Genomic DNA, 22,095 nt, shown 5'->3' on the forward strand with positions numbered 1-22,095 from the left:
TCAAATGTATAGTGAGACACATGAAAACAAACAGGTGGTGCAAAGACACAAACCATGCTGACAATAAAATAACAAACCACCGGAGTTGAAGTATTTCATGATTTTTGTTTTTATTAACAATGTATCCCTTTGATAGGATTGTATGCTTCTTTAGGTCAGCAATGTCCTAAAACATACTGTACACATTATACAAGGGAAACCACGATTCAGGCAAAAAGAAAAAAAAAAATCCTTTTAAATTATAATACAGTCTCAAGGAAAAATATAAATAACATTTTTTTTCTTCTCTCGTTGCTCTGTCTGCTATGGTACAGATATATAATAAATAGATCAGGTCTGACGTCATTCAGCCGATCTATAAATCATCTCTCTACGAGTCCACTTGTAGCAGCAATATAGCAAATCTAGCCAATAGAAACAGGGCTTCCCCGTTTCCCTGGAAACCTTTCACCAATCCTTAAATTATCACGTCACCCGCCCCCTAATCTCAGCAAATGATAGACAGCGATATTGTATGGTGGATACAAATCAGGGGACAAGTTTAATGTCCCCCATTTGTAAACGTGTGATGACAACCTAAGAAATGAATAAAAGCATTTTGGATGAATCATTTCCAGGAAGAAAAATAAGAGTGAGAATGATAAGATGATACGACAGTTCTGACATGCAGTTCTGACATGCAGGGGGAGGGAGGGAGAGCAGTCAAACTAGTCAGGGGGATAGAAGCAGGAGAGGGAGGGGGGGAGGAGGGAGAGAGGGAGGGAGGAGGGAGAGAAGGAGGGAGGGAGGGAGAGCAGTCAAACTAGTCAGGGGATAGAAGCAGAAGAGGGAGGAGGGAGAGAAGGAGGGAGAGAAGGAGGGAGGGAGGGAGAGCAGTCAAACTAGTCAGGGGATAGAAGCAGGAGAGGGAGGGAGGGAGGGGGAGGGAGGGAGGGAGGGAGGGGGAGGGAGGAGAGAGAGCAGTCAAACTAGTCAGGGGGATAGAAGCAGGAGAGGGAGGGAGGGAGGGAGGGAGGGAAGGTGCTGTCTTGAATGAGGCATGGTAAACGAGATGATGATCTGAAGTCAGGTAAGAATGGACAGAATACCAGTCTGCTTTTACCAACCAACCAACCAACCAACCAACCAACCAACCTCCTGAAACCCTCTGAGAAGGGATAACATCTGAACAACGATAGGAAGTAGCACAGGTAGATGTATGCAGCCTAGGGGGACATGGCGTGCCGTTCTGGCCACAGCAGGTCAGAGATGGACACAGAGAGACGGTGGAGATCGCTACCAAACTAAAACACTACCGATGCTTGATTGTCTTGAGTCTTATTAAGAAATAAATAGAAAAGTAGTTGGTGAACTGAGTCATTTGATCTGAGGCTACAGTCAGTTGGAAGTGATGAACTCAGGGGATCACAGGACAACCCTCTCTAGCAGGAGCTGACTAGGGGGTTGGGGTATTGGGGGAGGGTCCCAGTCTCAACACAGTGGGACCCTCTGTAGTGTTTTACATATAGAGGGAGAAGAGGTTGCGTCCAGGACTCACTGGGATGGACTGAACATGCCTTTTTTTTTTTTTTATATTTCATAACAGAACACACCACCTCTGAGGAGAGCAAAAGGTGCATTTTTAAAAACACAGTCTTAAGTCTTAATGATCCAGCTTGGTGCGTCAGGTCAGGTCAGCGCCTTGTGTCCATTGCTCAGGTTTGGGCGTCCATCAGAAAACAGTATTTGGTAAAACTGCTCCCCCTGTTGGTTATGGTCTGAAACAGCATTAGGCGTGTTGGGTTTATTTTGTTCATAAGAGTTTTTGATCTCCTCAATCTCCAGCTCTCCTCTTCTCCTTTGTAGAAGGGAAGAAAACCTTTCGTCTCCCCTTCTCTCCATCCACGCTCCCATCACCATACTGAGCTTCAGCAACGTGCAAAGCAGTCTCCCCCTCTTGCAGTCTCCCCCTCTTGCAGTCTCCCCCTCTTTCAGCCTTATCCCTCCATTCTCACCCTCCTCTCTCGCCTGTCCATCTCTGTGGAGTGGAATGGTGGTGGGGTGGGAGGGGGTGGGGGTGGGGGGGGCTTGGAGGGCAGTGCTGACAGGGTGGAGGGACAGACCATCAGGATTCCGTGGGGGGGTCTGTTTCCAAGTCGACAGATTTAGATGGCGTCGACAGGATCGCTTCTGCTTCCTCGTACATCTGAGGGAACAGGAAGCGCCATAAGCACAAGATCAAAGCACAGCGCACAGGCGGCAGAAGAGAGAGAAGAAGAAGAAGAAGAAGAAGAAGAAGAGCGGAGAGCCCCTTACCGGTATGAAGTGCACATCCTGAAAGAGCTCCTGGATGAAGCGTCGTGAGGGGAGGCGGAACATGCAATGGGCCAAGAGGTGAGACACCTCTGAGTACAGACAGATATCATCAAACGCATAGGGGAACTTCTCCTTTATCCTAGGGAGGGAGGAGAGAGAGAGAGAGAGAGAGAGAGGGAGAGAGAGAGAGAGAGAGAGAGAGAGAGCAGTCAGACTAGTCCCCTCTTGTGGCCTTTGGTGTGTGTGTGTGTGTGTGTGTGTGTGTGTGTTGATCTCTGGTGGAGGCCATGTGTGCTGAGACGCCTCCGGACTGGGCTGACATGGTCGACACTGGGTGTGTGTGTGTGTGTGTGTGTGTGTGTGCTCGTGTGTGTGTGTCTTACGTCAGTAGTCCTGTCTCGTGGCCTTTGGTTCCTACAGAGGAGCTGAGGTTGATGACAAGGCGAAGCACCTCCTTTCTCAGGACGATGCGGCAGGCCGGGGCGTCCTCTGAGATCGCCTTCCCACCTAACGGACACACACACACACACACACACACACACACACACAATAGCCCATCAGAGGACACACTCCAAAACCTTTAACAAAGCCAATAACAAATATTTCCAGAAAGTCATGGCAAATTTGGGTTTGTTAGAAGGGTGTGTGTGTGTGTGTGTGTGTGTGTGTGTGTGTGTGTGTGTATTACCCAGTACGAGGTCGGATGGGGTGGGTGTACTGCAGATGGACCCCTGGGACACAGCAGCTTCGCTGCAGCCCGAGACCCCAGAGAACTTGGACTGAGGCATGGTCTCCAGACGATGGCTGCTCTGGCCGACCCACCCAGACGCAGGGAAGTCCACGTAGTCTGTCAGAGCAGAGGGGAGGGGAGGGGAGGGGAGAGGAGAGGGACACACCACCATCACATACTGGAACAATGGTCTATCTGTATGTATACAGTACATGTTTGCATCACCTGCACAGGAGTGTATTGAACTGTGTGTATGTACTACGAGAGTGTGTGTGTACAGTGTGTGTGTGTGTGTGTGTGTGTGTGTGTGTGTACAGCATGTGTGAGTGTGGTCATCCCCACCTGTGCGTTTGTGTGTGTTGTTGATCTGGGGTTGTGTGTGGTAGCCCAGTACAGTGGCTCCTACGCAGTAGAGGCAGTTGTCGTCTGTGTGTTCCTGCAGGCCCGTCTCCTCTGGACCCAGGGTATGGTTCTGGTTGTTCTCTCTGTGGGCCATCAGCTCTGAGATACTGAACTGCTGCTTCAGCACTGGCAGAGGGGGCCGCTCAGAATCTACACACGCCCAAAAGAGAGAGCAACAAATCACTCCACTGGCCACACCATCTCTCTAACCATCCCTTCATCTCTCACCATCTCTCTAACCATCCCTTCATCTCTCACCATCTCTAACCATCTCTCTAACCATCCCTTCATCTCTCACCATCTCTCTAACCATCCCTTCATCTCTCACCATCTCTCTAACCATCCCTTCATCTCTCACCATCTCTCTAACCATCCCTTCATCTCTCACCATCTCTCTAACCATCCCTTCATCTCTCACCATCCCTTCATCTCTCACCATCTCTCTAACCATCCCTTCATCTCTCACCATCCCTTCATCTCTCACCATCCCTTCATCTCTCACCATCTCTCTAACCATCCCTTCATCTCTCACCATCTCTCTAACCATCCCTTCATCTCTAACCATCCCTTCATCTCTCACCATCCCTTCATCTCTCACCATCTCTCAACCCATTCATCCACCTCTGTCTCTCTCTGCACCTCCATAAACCCTTCCGTTCTTCTACCCATTCCTGCACCTCTCCACCGATTCCTCCACCTTCCCCACTTTTTTTTTCTCCCCCAAATCTCTCTATCTCTCCATTTCTCCTACAGTGAGATGACTCTTTACCGTCATCTCCGAAGAAGAAATTGTTTCCCTCCTCCGAGAGCGGGCTGGTCCTCTGCTGGAAGTAGGGCGTGTCCCGGATGTGGAACATGGCGTTGATGTCCATGGGCAGCGCCAGGCCGATGTAGTCGTCGTTGCACCCGTAGGTGGCGCTAGAGACCATGGAGCGCACTGAGGAGCAGCGATGGAGAGTGCTCTGGTTTATGGGGCTGAGGAGCTCCTCTTTGTCCAGAGACGCAAAACTCAGAGCCTTCAGGAACCTGGGGAGGGTGGGAGGGGGGGAGGTGAGAGAGGAATGGGGGGGGGCGAGAAGTAGAGAGAAAAGGGGAAGGGAGTTAGAGGCAGATGGAGGTATGGGGTGAGTGAGAGGAACGAAAGATAGACAAACGGCTCACAGCACCAGACCAGTGAGTCTACTCACCCCACCTACAGTCTAGGAGGACTAAGTGTCAACACTTACCACTACCCTTCTAGAACCATCCGTAAATAAGCCACGAAGGAGACAGGCTTTCTAAAGGGGTCCAAGGGGAGGCTAGCCTCAGCGGTCCACCTAAAAGGCCTGGGGCCCTAGAGACAGGCGGGAGGGAGAGCTGGACTATGGAGCACCAGGTTTCTAAGGCACCAGCGGGGATGTAAAGGGGGAGGCTAGATTGGGCCACCCACCGAGGGAGGAGAGTTCTGGACAGTCTGCGATGTGGTGCAGCAGAGGTGCTGGGGAACGGACAGCTAACCCTCTTAGCAAACATCCTGATACACACACACGCGCACGCACACGTACGCACACACACACACACTTGTTACAACCTTAACCCGAATATCCCCTCACTCTGCTTTAATGTTGGCCTCTCTGCACTGACCCCGTGAGCTCACACACACAATGAGGAAGAAAATGAACAACAACAGGAGACAATGATTAGACAGGCAGAGTCGTGCAACTCTGATACAACCAGACAAACGAATACAATTATGTACTGACAGTGAGAAAGCATGAGAAATGACAACTCAAATGACAAAGGGCAAAGGTCAAAGGACAAAGGTTGTGTTAGTGTGCCGTAGGTTATCGGTGTGCGTGTGTATGTAGGTGTGTGTCCATTGTGTGTGTGTGTGTGTGTGTGTATCCAGTGTGTGTGTGTCTGTCTCGGCTATGTTACCTGCGCGGGGTAAGCCTGGAGTCCAGGCTGCCCGTCTTCATGGTGATGGTGTCAGTGAACAGCACGTCCTTAGCGGGGGACGACAGCGCCTCGCTGTGGGACAGAGACGGGTGTATCCTCTGCTGCTGCAGCCTCCGCAGCGTGGCGTAGCCCAGCGCGTCCCGCGGACTCGTGTACATGAAGCTACAGTCGGCCAAACTCTTCAGGTTGACTACGGAGGGGGTCTTGAGGGACTGGGCTCTGCGGGGGAGGGTGTGTGAGGAGCCGGGAGGCACGAGGGAGACAGAGTTGGACTTGGAGAGGGGGAGGTGGTTGGTCTGGACCTGGGGGGTGAGGGAGTACAGAGTTTTGACCGTCTTGGCAGACACCACCGTGTTGAGGCTAATGCAGTCCGAGGATTCGGGTTCGGGGTCGGGCCCCACCGTTTCCCGGGAGGGGCTGGAGCTCATGGAGCTGATGCCGCTGGTGGTGGTGTCCGTGTTGAAGCTCTGGCTGCGGCTCTTGAACTGAGTCCCCCCCCCTCCTACTCCATTCCCTCCCCCACCACCGGAGGAAGAGGACCCCCCATCCCCCCCTGCCAGACGCTCTCGGCTACTGTGCTCCCGGTCTTTGTTGGGGGGCTCCACCACTGCTCCCACTTGCCCCCCTAGACCGCCCACCACCAGACCCCCGGACCCTCCAGAGCTCAGCCCCAAGCCGGACCCTCCTCCCCGGGCCAATCTCCCCTCCCCCAGCAGCTGCTCTTCCGAGCCCCTCCTGGTTCCCACGAAGGAGGTCTCCAGGCTGACCGTGGGGCTCTTGGGCATCCCCCTGCCGTTGAACAGGGGGGTGAAAACATCCCCCTGGCTCGAGGAGTAGATGGAGGGCTCCGTCACCGTCCGGTTCCTCCTCATACCCCCCAGTTTGGGCTCGGTAGGGGTCCGGGAGCCCCCCCCAGTCTTGGGGTCGCTGGTGCTGCGTAGTTTCTTGCTGGGGAGGGAGAGGGAGTTAAGGAAGCGGTTTCGTACGAAGCGGGTGGAAGCCAGGATGGTGAAGGGACTGCGGTCCTTCATGGGTTTGGAACGCAGGTACAGGGAGGAATCGTCTGATTCGTCCAGAACTTCACACCTGTCGTCGTCCAGGATGTACATGCCTGAGGTCACAGGGAACACACATACATACGTGTTACACAACATACGTGTGAAAATATACCTAACATACAGTTCAGTACAGTGCACCGTATGTGTGAGACAGAGAAATTACAGAGGATGAGAATATATTATAATGAGAATATTAGAATATAACAAAAGTTGGGTACTTTAACAATGTGAAAAAGCACAAACAGAAAACCACTCAATGGTTAATCATAATCCTAGTGAAAGGAAACCATGCTTTTCTAATCTTCTCTGAAAAGCACCAAGGTACTGGCTTCCCTGTATGGAACTGTCCAATGATAACCTGTCCTAGCACTCACTGGGCTGTGATTCGCTCTCGCTGTTGTGCCGGGAGCTGGTGGACTCGGAGTTGAGGCTGAGCGTGCTCGGCACGGAGGAGAGTTCAGAGGTCAGCAGGGTGTCCACCTCGTCCGGGGAGATGGGCCACAGCGTCCTGCGACTGTGTCTGACCGTGTCCCAGCCGTACTGCTTCAACACCTCACAGCCCTGCCTGGTCTTAGAGATCACACCCAGCACGTACACACACGTCCTGGAGGGAGGGAGGGAGAGGGAGGGAGGGAGGGAGGGAGGGAGAGAGAGAGAGAGAGAACAAAGTAAGTCTTATCACACGCATAGGGTAAAGAGAGGAAAGGACAGAAATGTGTGTGCGCGCGTGTGTGTGTGTGTGTGTGTGTGTGTGTGTGCGTGTGCCTGTGTGTGTGTGTGTGTGTGGTCCCTTACCCTCGTATAGAAAGCACCTCACAGTGCTGGGCCATGACCAGGATGTCAGGGATAACATTCTCCTCCTGCAGGAGATTCAGGCCCCAGTTGGACGAGCCAATGTTACCCTGGAGGGAAAGACAAGTGTTGTTCAATCATCCTCTCACAACACGACACCAATCACTGCAAAACTAAACAAAAAATGGTGTTCTGTTTTCTTAATTCATTCAAAAAGACCGATGATATCGCTGGCTGATCTATCGATCGATGTGTTGATTAGCAAATAAAAGTCCTGGTTGTTGAAGGGACTGACCAGAGCCCAGAGAGCGGCCTTCAGCTGTTTGATGCCCTCCCAGGTGTCCAGCATCGGGGAGCGAACCGTGTAGCTGAGGTCAGGAACCACACTCTGGAGAGAGAGAGAGAGAGGTGTGTTACCCCTGGGCTGGAACCAAAGCCTGCACATCCTGTTGCTCTCCATCTAACAATGATAGCCGTGAGATTCTAATATAAGCCGTTTGATACTAAATAGTATAAGTACATTGGGTAGTTTTAGAGAGCCGTGTAGTTACCTGAGCCTCCAGCAGGTGGCAGCCTGTCTTGTCATGTACCAGCTGACCGTACAAGTGCACAGGGAGAAAGACGTTTGGTCTTTGTAACCTAGAGACAAAACAATGCGCAAAGAGTGACATCAGAGAGAGAAAAGCTGTACTTGCCTTCCTCTAGTGTTCGGGTCAAATCTGACCGATTTACATCTTTTCCTAAATCATAAATATTGTGTTTTTCTTCTGATTGCCTCAAGACCTTATGTTTTCCTCCACACCAGGCATTTGAACATATAAACATTTTGAGTGGTTTAGTCAACTGCCACACCTGTGGGGTTACGGGTTTAAAATGACCGCCATAGGACATTAATGGGTAAGACTATATTATGTTCATCCAGCAAAACATCCCCATACCCACACACCCACAACCCCCTCACCCCCCACCCATCCGCCCCCACCCCCTCACACACACACACACACACACACATCCACAACCACAACCCCCTCACCCCCCACCCATCCGCCCCCACCCCCTCACACACACAGATTCACCCCCCCCCTCTTCCTTCCTGCACACACACACACACACACACACACACACACACACACACACACACACACACACACACACACACACACACACACACACACACACACACACACACACACACACACACACACACACACACACACACACACACACACACACATAGAGGGGGGTTGGTTCTCAATGTGCTTATGTGCCCATCCCCCCAGGTGAACCACACCTTCCAGACAAAACAATTTGGTGTTCGTTACGGGAACCTCTCTCTTTCTCGTGCTTATATGCCCATCCCCCCACGTGAACTACACCTTCCAGACTAAACAATGTATCATATCTTCTCACAGACCCCATATAGAAAGCTTTCTTTGTGCCTTGCTCTCATTTTACTCTGTGAACACAATGAGTAGGCGACTGTCTGTCAGAGAGGCTGGGGGTCATCATTCTGAACCCAGGAGAGAGATGGAGGAGATTGAAATTGAACCAGAGACAGAGGAGGATGTCTCGGAAATGGAAGGCAACATCGATCCAGATTTCGACCCAGACTATTATGAGACTGACCAACAGTCAGCAGACGAGGAAGAGGCCCCTGAGGAAGAGGCCCCTGAGGTGACATTCCAGTCCAAGAATGGCAACTTGTTCTGGTATTCATCCAGGGGGCAGAGCGAGAGTGGAAAGCATAGTGAGGATGACCCCAGGGCCAACACGGTATGCAACGTCTCATGTGGATGACATCAAGTCCAGCTTCCAACTCGTTTTACCAGAGTCCATTGAGAAAATTATACTGGACATGACCAACTTGGAGGGGAGGCGTCAGGGGAGTCAGGGGAGGCGTGTGTTTGGGGACAAGTGGAGAGAACTGGACCGGGCAGATCTCCAAGCCTACATGGGTCCGTTGATTCTGGCAGGAATATACCGGCCTAAACAATGAGGCTGCACCAAGTCTGTGGGATGAGGAGTCAGGGAGGCCTCTATTACGGGCAACTGTCCTCTCGAGAGTTATTCAATTTCATAACAGAGATACACGACCTGCTGCCACAACGACAACCTGGCTGCCGTCAGGAAGGTCTGGGACAGGTGGGCGGAGCGCCTGCCACTGAGGTACAATCCAGGCCCTGAGGTGGCGGTCGACGAGTGCCTGGTGCCTTTCAGGGGCGGCGGCCTCTTCTACAGTACATGCCAATCAAACCTGGCAAGTGTGGAATAAAGATCTGGACAGCATCTGACGCCAGGAGCGGCTATGCCTGGAATAGGCAGATAATATACGCCCTTTAGCTGACGCTTTTATCCAAAGCGACTTACACTGCAGTGAGTGCATACATTCCAGTATGTATGGTCCCGGCGGGAATCAAACCCACAACCTAAGTGTTGTTAGCGCCGTGCTCTACCAACTGAGCCACAGAGGACCACCACACTTGATTCAAGTACTCAAGACTTGTGATTAGCTCGTGCTGGGCTGAAGCAAAAACCTGCATATCCCGTGGCTCTCCAGGACCAGAGCTGTGTTTTTCACTTTTCTTTTTCTTTTTTACGTCTAACCTGTTTTTTTACAAACAGCCAGCTAAGCTCCGCCCCCTGACCTTTGGTTGCTGCGTCGGACGTAGTTATCACCGTCCACAGGTTTGCGGTACGTCGTTAACGCTTCGTTGAGCTGCTCCTCGATCAGGTCCACATACTTCAGGTTGTACTCCTGCAGGACAGCAGGGGTTTGGGTCAGAGAACAACAACACGTGAGGATACAGTATCAGTCAAAAGTTAGGACACACCTTGCCAAGAGTGTGCAAAGCTGTCATCAAAGCAAAAGGTGGCTACTTTGAAGAATCTAAAATATAAACCGTATTCTGGTTTGTTTAACACTTTTTTGTTTACTACATAATTCCATGTGTGTTCGTTCAATATTAATCTACAATGTAGAAAATAATAAAAAATAAAGAAAAACCATTGAATGAGAAGGTGTGTCCAAACTTTTGACTGGTACTATATATTCTGCAGACATTCTCCGCTAATAAGCTTAATGCAAAGGTATTCAAAGTTACTGTAATAATAATAATAATAATAATAATAATAATAATAATAATATTATATGCCATTTAGCTGACGCTTTTATCCAAAGCGACCTACATTGCAGTGAGTGCATACATTTCAGTATATATGGTCCCAGTGGGAATCAAACCCACAACCTAAGCGTTGTTAGCGCCACGCTCTACCAACTGAGCCACAGAGGACCACTGGATGAATAACTTTCCCATACAGGGTGTAAAAACATCTCCTCTGGATTGGGATAAGGAAATGTGAGTGTTTCTGGTCCGTATTGGAGAACGGAACCGAGGTGAGCACAGTGTACCTTCTGCCATTTGTCCAGCTGTTTGTTGACGTAGCCCCTCTCGTTGAGGTAAGAGAAGCCCTTAGGGATAGACAGGAACCTGCACAGGGGAGACTGGTGTTAGAGGGAGAACAGCATACCTGTGAGAACAGCGTACCTGTGAGAACAGCATACCTGTGCTCGCTATGAATGACCCTGGCATAACAAAGCTGAAGCACAATGGTATCAATAAAGGAGGGCTCTGATTACAAATGCAGACCATTAGAAAGATGAAAGACCATTTTGTTTCTGGGAGAATAGTGTTTGTGTGTGTGTGTGTGTGTGTGTGTGTGTGTGTGTGTGAGTGTTTAGGACACACCTGAGTAGCAGCAGGAGGCCCTTGTCTCCCAGGTGGGACAGAGCTGGTTTGAGCTGGATCAGAGCATGGAGGTTAGCCTAGGGGGGACCACAACAAAACATCAGACCATGTCAAAAAGACAGAGTAAAACAACCCCGCCCACACGCCCACACGCCCACACGGCCACACACCTTGTCCTCGCAGGCCTCGTCCAGTATGTCCAGGGCCTCCATGGAGACGGCCTTGCTGTGGTCGTGCAGCTGGGTGACCAGCAGCTCCATACCCCAGTTACTGAAGAACTCCACCCCCGCCCTCAGCAACACACGCAGGTGCTTAGTGGCATACAGCCTGCATATCTGATAGATAGACAGATAGATAGATAGATAGATAGATAGACAGATAGATAAATAGATACGTTATTGATCCCCGAGGGGCAATTAAGGCACTACTGCAGCTCACATCACAACAACAAGATAAAGTGACAATAGAATAAAAATACATAATATTGATACAAATACTGCTCAGAGAGAGAGAGAGAGAGAGAGTAAAAGGGAGATGGTTGGGGTGAGCAACAGAGGTGAGTACTCATTGACGTGTGCAGGTGATTACAGTCAGCAGGTCTGTGTGGTCAGAGGGGGAAGCAGAGGACGGAGTGCTTTGCTCAGGATACGCGGCGTTCAACACATTCAACACATGTTCTCATACATGTCTGTCTGTATGTCTGTGTACATATGTATGTATGTACGTACGTATGTATGTATGTATGTATGTACAGTAACAGTCAAAAGTTTGGACACACCTTGCCAAGAGTGTGCAAAGCTGTCATCAAAGCAAAAGGTGGCTACTTTGAAGAATCTAAAATATAAACCATATTGTGGTTTGTTTAACACTTTTTTGTTTACTACATAATTCCATATGTGTTTCTTCATAGTTATGATGTCTTCAATATTAATCTACAATGTAGAAAATAATAAAAAATAAAGAAAAACCATTGAATGAGATGGTGTGTCCAAACTTTTGATACTGTATGTATGTATGTATGTATGTATCAGAATACATGTATGTCTGCATGTACTGTAAGTGTGTACGTCTCCCTGTAGTCTGTCTGTGTGTCACGCCTTACGTCGGTAGAAGCAGTGAGAATCTTGGAGAGGATGACTCTGGCCAGGCCGTCCCTGCTGTAGTCCAGTGTAGACACTGCCAGCTTCAACACTGGGTCCTGGTTCTTCACCGAGCACAGGTTCAGCAGACTGAGGAGGAGACACACACAGACAGACAGAAATAGTGTTGCAATTGGGTTACTAAAAGAGGTTACTGAATTGGATTACTCAAATCAAGACGGTAATGCAGGTAATATAGATGAGAGGTGTGTATGTTCTCATCTCTGCACTAGTTTGACAAGACTCTTAGCCAAGACTGCCAAAGATTATAATAGACCACTGGAACAGCCTACACTTCTCCAGCAGTTTAACCCCATGAGGGAGGGATGGTTAGGTTAGACTTACCACTGGAACAGACTACACTTCTCCAGCAGTTTAACCCCATGAGGGAGGGATGGTTAGGTTAGACTTACCACTGGAACAGACTACACTTCTCCAGCAGTTTAACCCCATGAGGGAGGGATGGTTAGGTTAGACTTACCACTGGAACAGACTACACTTCTCCAGCAGTTTAACCCCATGCGGGTGGGCAGAGAGGGTTCCCAGGAACAGGAAGTAGTGCTGGCTGAGGGTTGTGAGCAGGCCGTTGCTCTGGAGACAGCGCTCCGGCTTCAGGCCCGAGGAGGAGGACAGCCATGACACCATGTCCTTGACCAGCTCCTCCAGGTACGCCTGGCCATCCTGGACAGACACAGAGGGGGGCAAGGAGGCATAGATTTCTACATTTCGATTCGGTCCAAATCGAATGGTACCACCATAGGTATCAATGTCTGTCTGTGTGTCTGTTTCTGTGTCTGTGTGTGTGATAGATTTCTACATTTCCCTTTGCTAGGTCCTCCCATAACAACATGTGGTACCACCATAGGTATCAATATCAGTATGTATGTGTGTGTGTGTGTGTGTCTGTGCCTCACCTCCTCAGACTCCAGAAGGAACTCGACAAACTGACATCCCACCACAGTGAGCTGTCTGGCCTTGCCGTGGTCCAGCTCCAGCCCGGCATACAGCTTACTGCTCGGCTTGTAGAAGAACAGCAGCCTCCGCACGAACCTGCACAACACCACAGACAGGCTCGGTTCTGAAGCTCAGCAACAAAAGCTGCTTTGACTCTGTTTTGGTTGTGTGTGTGGTTGCGTGTGTGGTTGTGTGTGTGGTTGTGTGTGTGGTTGTGTGTGTGGGTTCACGGAAGGTCTTACTTGTGCATCTGTTCGTCTTTGTTGTTCCTGAGGTTAACATTGGGCCACTGAGAGAGAAAATAAAATTGCGTTAAATCCAATGATTAAGACCATGGTCGCAATTCAGTTCCTATAGTTGTTAAGCCAATTTGCAGCTGTGGTCCTGGGCAAGGAACAAACAACCAAAAGAACAGAAGCTAAGACACACACTAGTGCCGGGCCTCACCTTGAGGATGGTGGCTATGAGGAGCCAGTTCCAGTCCAGGTTCTGCTTGTGGTTCAGGATGTGACTGTCCCTCAGGTTCATCATCAGGGCTTCCTCAGTATCCTAAAACACACAGGCGAGCACACACACACACATACACATACACACACATACATACACACACACACACACACACACACACACACACACACACACACACATACACACACATACACACACATACACACACACACATACACATACACACACATACACACACATACACACACATACATACACATACATACATACACACACACACACGCGCATGAGGACTGACCTAAAAAAACAAATGTACACAATCTGCTATGAAAATGTGTGTGTGTGTACCTTAATGGCATAGATGTCCCTGTGTGCACGCGTGTGTGACTCCTTCCGGTGGTGAGGTGACACAGACTTGCGGACTATGTGGTCCAAATAGAGGCTGTATGGTTTGGGTCCTCGCTTCTTCTTCTCATGGAAGCGCTTCAGGTGGTTGACCGCTGCACTCGCCCGACTAAAAATACACAACAACAATCATGAACAAAGATCATAGGGGGTCATCGGTGTGCTTGTCAGCACATTGGTATTTCTCCTGTGTGTGTGCTTGTGTGTGTGTGTGTGCACTCACAGGCGTTTTTCTTGGGGGATGTCAAAGGAGGCAGCCATGTTGATGAGGGTGGGTAAGCAGTGCAGGTGGTGACTGTGTGAGTGAGGGAGAATGGTGTTGGCCTAAAGGACACAAAGGAAGGAGAGAGAGAGGGAGGGAGAGAGAGGGAGAGGAGGAGGGGGAGAGGGAGAGAGAAAGGGAGAGAGGGAGAGGGAGAGAGGGAGAGGGAGAGGGAGAGGGAGAGAGAAGGAGAGAGAGGGAGAGAGGGAGCAAGGGAGAAAGGGAGAAAGCAGGTCATTAAAACAGTCGTATCAATGTAAGAACTGGGCAGAAAAACGAGGTGCTCTCTAACAGTACCATGTGCAGGAGTTCTCCTAGGAGGATGGTGGCTCTCACGGAGGTCTGGTCCTCTCCGCTGGTCACCACCTCAACCAGGCCCTAGAGGACGGGGACGGGGTGTGTTAGACACGTACCGTCAGTCTAGTTAACGTGAGCTCACAGATATCGCTAAGTACACACACTTCCTCTCATGTTTCCCTACCTCTAGAAGCCCACTGGAGATGAAAGCAGAGAGAACCAGGGCCAGGTAGTTATCCATCAGGTCAGGCCTGAAAAACACAACACCGAAAACATATAAAGCACACTGAAACGTCCTGTGGATTTCACAACTGTTGGACCATTTCTTCCTCTTTCTGTGGCATCGTCATCCTCTCACCTGGACCGTGCCCGATGGGGGAGAATGACTTTGGCCTCCGCAGCCACGAAGCCATCAGACAGTCTCCAGCTGTCCTGGCACCTACTGGGATCTGTGAGGGATAAGAGGACCGCATGGCTCAGTAACACCTCTAGAACTACACAAGACATACCAGAGAGGAGGGGAATGCTGGGTAATGTAGTTTTGTTTCTGCTACCGGCCGACTGGCCGTTGTCTTGTTTGACAAAGCAAAGATTTATCGCTGTTGAGAACAAAACCAGGATGTGATGCTAACATGCTACTCAGGAGGCTGGTGTGTCTACTCACCCACACTGAGAAGAGCTTCAGTGAAGTCTTGCGTTACAATGGGGAGAGGAAGCCTGAAGATCTCATACAAAACCTCCAACAAGCTTTTCTGCAGGGCCCAAGGGAAAGGACGTAAGAGATACATACATGGAATGTTCTCTTCATGCATAACAAACCAGAGACATGACATGATCTAGACATTTTGTCACCATCAAAATTACAATTCCAATACCCACCCTCACTTCTACATTTGGTACACAAAGCAGGTCCAGGACCCACCCTTACTTCCATATTTGGTATAGAGAGCAGGTCCAGGACCCACCCCCCACTTCCATATTTGGTATGGAGAGCAGGTCCAGGACCCACCCCCCACTTCCATATTTGGTATGGAGAGCAGGTCCAGGACCCACCCCCCACTTCCATATTTGGTATAGAGAGCAATTGTAGTACCCACCCTCACTTCCATATTTGGTATACAGAGCAGGCCAATTAGAGACTGTATTCCAGAGTTCCCGATCTTGCACAGGTTGATGATCCCTGGATACAAAAGGAGACAAGAGTCTACCATTTACACTTCCATGACAACCATTTACACTTCCATGGCAGCAACAATGAAGACTTATCTGAAGGTTCAGAGACAGGGAGAGGGTCTTACCAGACCAGGAGCGGAAGGCTGCCACTATGGCCATCCGACTGGACAGGAAACGTGCCTCACGGTCCTCCCTGAGGACACACACACACACACACAAATGAACAACGTAGGAACACTTAACATAAAACATGATCACAAACTTGACACATGACATTGGACATACTGTAGGAACAGGACCTGTGCAGGACACACACACACACACACACACTCACTTGAGCTGCCCTTCTGCCGTGTCTGCATTGTGTCGGTAGTGGAAGTCTGTGAAAGGTGCGAGGATTTGCTGGAAAGACAGAGAAGAACACACCAAGTCATACACACAAGTAACAGATGAGTGCAATCTTCTTCCTGTCAGTATTCAGAAACATAATAACATTTCCTGTATCGTGTCAATGGACATTTGTTGTTACAGTAAGTAAGTTCCCACATTCACAGATTACAGATATTACTAGTCGTACATCAGTTTCCATCAGCCTATTATGAGTGAGCCTGTGGTTGGGGGATCGCCCCCTGATCTAGGTATGAGGAGCGGTATCTGTTTCCAGACAGGATGTGTTGGGGAGAGAGAGAGGCTTTAGAGGGCTGATGTAACTGATCGCTGTAATCTCCATGGGAAAGAGAAAGGCAACCCGAGGTTAATCCTTACTGAGATGGCTCTCGGCCGAGTGAGCTCGTCATAATACTGGCTTCCTATGAGTGTGTGTGTGTGTGTGTGTGTGTGTGTGTGTGTGTGTGTGAGTGATTGAGTGAGTGACAGACATAGTGAGAGAGAAAGAGAGACAGACATAGAGAGAAAGAGAGAAAAAGAGAAAGAGAGAGAGAGAGAGAGAAAGAAAGAAAGAGAGAGAGAGAGAGAGACAGAGAGCGCTTGTGTCGATGCGTACCTCGAGCTCCACGTCATTCCTCACATACTGCCTGGTGTGAGGGTGGTTGAGGAGGTGGAGGATGGTGGTGATCAGGGCCTCGTTGATGCGGCTCAGCTGACAGTCGATCACACTCTTCAGGATGGTGCTGAGACCCCCTCTCTTAGCCACCACCTCTGGGTTCTTCAGAGCTGCGGGACAGGAACGGATGCATTACACATCCAGAGCATTCCTCTTACTTACTGACAGTACAAAACCGTGAGGTCTCTTCTTTTCAATGTATTTCTGCGTTCCAACACATCAGGGGCGCATCTCAATAGTCTTCAATTAATTCCTCCTCGCCCCCGGTCTCTTTTCCTTAACCCACAGCCAGTTTGCCTTAAGCGAACTCTCTACAGCGTAGGCCTCGGTACCCACCCAGCTCACAGACGATAGCGATGGCGGCGCGCACCATGCGGTCTCTCTCCTGCAGCCCGTCCGTTCCCACGGCAATGAGGGAGTTGGCGATGGAGCTGGGGAACAGCATCGCGTTCACTGTGATCATCTGGAGAGGGAGAAGGAGGCGGGCAGAACGGGTGAAAGGGAGAAGGCTTCACAATAAACTGAACAGTCTCACCTAGAAAACATTGGTTAAGGTGGCTTCTGTCTAGTCACTAGCTTCTGGCTGAGGTAACTACTGTAGAAACCTTTTTCAAGTTTTTGATGCATGTCACATATGTATAATAATGTTTCTTTCCTGGCAGAAACAAATGATTGAGCCGACATTTGAGAATACATTCTAGTGTGCAATTGCTACCAGGGTAAAAAAGAAAAAAAAAAAGAAGAAAAAAAAAAAGAGTATGAAATGGTTGTTGCCTGGGCAAACATATTGGGCTATATTAGGTTACAGAATTCCAGTATGGCCACTGGTCATTAACTTAGCTAATTGTTGTATATAGAAACCAGAGCCACTGTGTATGTGTGTGTGTGTGTGTGTGTGCATGTGGGCCTGTGTGCTAGCGTTTACAGTAAACTACAGATGGAGCTATAAATATCTCCAGCCCGCAGGCATGTGCGAACCATCCACATACTCACACCAACACAGATCAACCAGTGACTATATTCCACTGGTACCGTGCTGGCCCTATGCAGATCTAGCACACACAGGCCTGGATCAGCTGACCGACTGTATATCACCAAAACAGCTTTAAACAACAACCAGGACGAGGGTATCCTCTCACATCATGTCATTGTCCGGAACAGTCAAAGTGTCACTACACCCATGAATTCACGTGGTAATAAAGTAATAACACAGGCAGGTAACGGTAACATGCAGGTTCATCCAGGGACAAACAGAGCAAGATTATGCATTTACATTTACATTTATGGCATTTACCAGACGCCTTTATCCAAAGCGACTTACAACTAATACATTTGTTTAAGTAAGTGAATCATCTATCCAATAGTCATCGTAAGACAAAGTAATCAGTGCTCAGACCAGGGCCATAGGCAGTCGTAGTGCCAGAAGGCATGTATATGTGATGCAGTAAGACTCAGGGCCGTTACCTTTCGGACCAGTCTCAGAGCCTGAGTCCTCTCTCCCTCGTTGCTCTGCTGAATGTCGATGCACCTGAGTCCAGCACACGGGGAACAGCAGAACACACACCTGGTCAATGACTTGAAACATCGCTAAGTGTGGTTACAGGTGGCTGCTTATACATATTGATACAGGGTCATACATTTGTTTCTCAGAAAAGCGCAGGTTTGGATTTGTGGTATTGTGTAATTCTACATTTACATTTATGGCATAATGCTAGAAGAAGGGGGGTAGTGGGGGTGAAGAGGTCTTCAGGAGGGACCGTTAAGATTGATCCTAGACTGATCCTAGATCTGTAGTCAGGGGCAGTGGGGTGGGACAGGATGGAGACCTCACTCACCTTGCGATCAGGTAGTCCACCTGCAGTCTGAGGACCTTCTGCAGCACGCCGCTGTCTCTGATGAGGTAGCGCAGAGCCCGCAGACCTGCAGCACGAACCTCCTTCGCCTCATTTAGAAGGGCGAGCCGCAAGCTGGGGGTGGAAACCACACACCATTTGACACAAAATGGAGGTTAACGCACACACACTGACACACCCAAGACATCATGGCATGAACTGGACAAACACTCTAGACACATACCAATGGGCATGTACCACCAACTGACACCACTTACCAAACTATGATTTCTTCATATGTAAACCCAAACTTCTCCTCACTGTGGCCAATGCTTAATAGCACCTGAAACACAAAGTACAGCACTGGATGTCAGCTGTCGGGGAGGATTCATTGGAGCTTCTGACTGCCCTTTTAACATCCAAAACACTTTTATACACAAACACAGTGACAGAGACGCACGTCAAATATACTATGAGTTCATGGCCGCTTCAACACTACTTCTGACATCGGGATTATTTTCAGGCGATTCAATGGTGATAATAACATTGCATCCTTGTGGCATGTTGTTCATGTACGCACAATGTGAAATCTGAAAAGGCGTCTCACTTTTCATAGTATAATAATAGTGAGCTTTAGCAGTTAGCTCTGAGGCTGAAACAAAACCCCATCTCTTTAACTGCACACGGCAGAGCCGGGTGGGAGGGGAGAGATGGTGTTTGGAAGCAGTGGTGATGTCAGAGCCCAGGCGGGCGGGGGGCTGGAAGGGAGGGGGCATGTGACACTCTACAGGGGGATTAGGTCACCCTTCTCTGTCCTAGAATCCTTAAAAGGAGACGCAGCCCTCTGTCACACACACACACAGACACACAGACACACAGACACACACACACTTCTATCCAGTTGTAAACAAGCCAGTCAGGTGTAGACACGCAGCTCTGTCTCAGCTCTGTTACTCCGAGTGCTCTGGCTTAGTTAGTTACATCTCCCTAAAACCTGCAGGATAGGACAGCAATGAACCCAGAGAAGAGACGCGGACCAGCAACGCTGAAGTTGTAGGTCTGCTCTCCCCCACGGCTCGAGTGCAGACAGAAACTGAATCTGCATGGGTCAGAAATGCTCAACAAAATGTCTTACTATTTGATACATCTTTCCTGTGTCTCTAGCACAGGTCAGCACGGTGAAATGTTGAAGCTTTGTGGCAGAGGCTGATCTTACCAGTTCAAGACACAACCTCACTTTAACCCCCACTATCAGCAGAACAACCATGACACGGGCCGGGTGTGTGTGTGTGTGTGTGTGTGTGGGGGGGGGGGGGGGGGGGCTGAAGGTACAGATCTAGCCTTGCAGTGCAACCTTGGAGAGAAGGGAGACTCCACATACAACGTCTCCAGTTTCATAAGAACAACAATAGCAGACGTTGGAAATCTCTGGTTTCAGAATCAGAAGTGCTGTTGACGCACATTAGGTCACACGGATCTTCCCTGGGGCTCCTGTTAGACTGACTGTCAGCATCACAATGACAGGCACAGCTAGGCCTGTTGGCATCGGCGCCCGGGAGGAGAGGGGCAAGGAGAGGTCGACGGCCACAGAGACAATGGGCTCAGAGAGCGCATCTCAATATATCTAACGTGGCTTCCTCTCTTTACAGAAGCGAAATTGAAACTACAAGGTAAATGCAACATGGTAGACAATGAAGGCTGTCATCTTCATCGTCATCATTGCATTAATGAACATACCTTTATGAAATTGTTCAAGTGGCCCAATTTCCGCATATTGGTCACACCGTGGGGCTTGGCGACATTTTGAAGGATTTCACGCAGGTTGTCAGAAGGTTCTGTGGAAGCAAATGAGAGAGAAATGTCATCTAAAGAGCACAATTTCCACAGAAGTGCGCAAGGAACCACTATTGGTCTGTAGCAGAAAACTCGTTTTAGCCGGTCACATGAATACAATGTGTACAGTATACAAACCCGGGCCATCACAATAGGAGGCATGTTTCGTCAGGGTCAAAAGTAGGAAGTGTCTTTTGTTTTTCCATCTAAACTATATGGTGGCTGGAAACATTGAAATAAACGTGGCTGGATTGACGGCTCTGTGAAAAATCGACGTGCCGGGCAGAATCGGGTGTGTTGTTCACGAATGGAAGTGTCAGGAGCTTCAGGAATAACGCGTGATGTGGATGATGTTCGGAGCTCAGATGATGTTCACCAGTACTGCGGGGAGGCGCGGTGCTCTCAACGATGTCGATCGGGCTCAAATCAAAACACTGGTCCCGTCGGCAAGAGTTGTGATGGCAAAAGCAACCATCTTGTGTATTATTGTGTCGGGCCCGGGGGCCTAGCTTCTTTTGGTGAATTTCAATGTTGCACCCAGACACAGTTGCCAAATCGACACAATTGAGAAAACCCACACGTGCAGTTAGCAAGAGGATTCCTCCAAATAGCGGACTTAATTCACAGGGCTACTCCTCTTCGCCATGTTATGACAGCTTGTAAGCCGGTTCTGAACAAGACTGCTGCAAATCTGACAGTTCGTGTGATCGTGTCACATCAGCCAACCATTGAATCTTTGAAGATGGTACGCACACGCCCAGATCATAAACACAGGCTGGCTAAATAGCCTACTCCTCCCGGGCATAGCAAATATCTCGAATAATAACAGTTAGCCAGGCTGGCTAATGCTAGCTATCCCACTCACTAATCAAAACAACACAGCGTCATCATGGCTGGGCGCTGCTACGCCTCTCCGGTGCTGCTGGATGAGCTGTTCGACAAGCTGGCTGAGGATTTAGCTCCCTAGCTAGCTAGCTACAAACGACATTAATATACAGATAGAATAATATGAAATACCGGTATCGCATCAGTTGTTGAAAAAAAATCACAGCCATTTTAGTTAACAACAATCGCTTTCACTCCGCGGGTCCGTCTTACCTCTGGTCAGATCGAGCGGTACGTTCTCCTCACCGCTGTCATTCCGACCTGTCAAAAGGACACATCGGGGACACTGTGAGGGATCACTCCTGGGCCATCGGAAACTAAACAACATCGGCATTTTTTATTTGAAGTTCATAAAGCTGATGTCGGGTCGAGTCGTTCATGCTTACCTCGCATCCGAAGACTTCGGATCGGACGGCCGCGGATGCTGACCGCCATGTTTCCAGGAACATACACAACACCGGAAACTTCGTGCCTTGTCGCGAGAAAACACGGAACGCGTTTATCGCGCACAGAATTTCCGCCAGAGTGCCGCGTCCGCGTCCGCGCCTCCTGCCAATAGTTCAAGCTGGGTTCAAAGGGCCTACTCGTTTAGTGTAGCGAAATACATCTTAGTCAATCCATGAACTTTTAATGTAGCAAAGTATCACATTTTCCAACTTATCTGCTTGCCTTTTTGGAGAACTTGTCAACTCCAATTTCTTAGCCCCAGCCTTTTTGCAAGCCTTCCATTCACTTGAATTTCACTAATAAACAGTCAAACAAAACCATCATGCTAAAGTCTTTATTCTTTAAAAACAACCAAATTTGAAGTATTTTATACCAG

At 49.3% G+C, this 22,095-nt stretch overlaps 2 protein-coding genes across 2 annotated transcripts in view; both read right to left on the minus strand.

The window, feature by feature from the left end:
• Nucleotides 1-85: 85 nt before the first annotated feature.
• rictora (RPTOR independent companion of MTOR, complex 2 a) lies at nucleotides 86-21,734 on the minus strand. Its single transcript, XM_083672615.1, has 37 exons — nucleotides 21,659-21,734; nucleotides 21,486-21,533; nucleotides 20,292-20,389; nucleotides 18,833-18,897; nucleotides 18,558-18,689; nucleotides 18,187-18,250; nucleotides 17,059-17,185; nucleotides 16,663-16,832; nucleotides 15,994-16,061; nucleotides 15,785-15,852; nucleotides 15,584-15,666; nucleotides 15,151-15,238; nucleotides 14,845-14,935; nucleotides 14,671-14,737; nucleotides 14,487-14,567; nucleotides 14,151-14,251; nucleotides 13,871-14,036; nucleotides 13,502-13,603; nucleotides 13,297-13,343; nucleotides 13,015-13,150; nucleotides 12,582-12,781; nucleotides 12,064-12,190; nucleotides 11,132-11,296; nucleotides 10,962-11,038; nucleotides 10,625-10,703; nucleotides 9,861-9,970; nucleotides 7,767-7,854; nucleotides 7,511-7,603; nucleotides 7,219-7,325; nucleotides 6,798-7,027; nucleotides 5,345-6,476; nucleotides 4,197-4,453; nucleotides 3,368-3,577; nucleotides 2,984-3,142; nucleotides 2,679-2,802; nucleotides 2,296-2,434; nucleotides 86-2,185 (listed from the first exon to the last, which is right to left on the minus strand). Exons 1-37 carry the CDS (start codon nucleotides 21,705-21,707, stop codon nucleotides 2,105-2,107), a joined length of 5,229 nt encoding a protein of 1,742 aa, XP_083528741.1. The 5' UTR covers nucleotides 21,708-21,734; the 3' UTR covers nucleotides 86-2,104.
• A 311-nt stretch (nucleotides 21,735-22,045) lies between these two features.
• The window catches only part of LOC310807515 (FYN-binding protein 1-like), a gene marked incomplete at its 5' end in the record, with an annotated part of 6,342 nt that continues 6,292 nt past the window's right edge, over nucleotides 22,046-22,095 (minus strand). The window contains one exon of the mRNA XM_083674013.1: nucleotides 22,046-22,095. This exon is cut by the window's right edge and continues 130 nt beyond it.

The sequence above is a fragment of the Argentina silus genome (genome assembly GCF_951799395.1).
Source record: "Argentina silus genome assembly, chromosome: 7".
NCBI classification, from domain to species: Eukaryota; Metazoa; Chordata; class Actinopteri; order Argentiniformes; family Argentinidae; genus Argentina; species Argentina silus.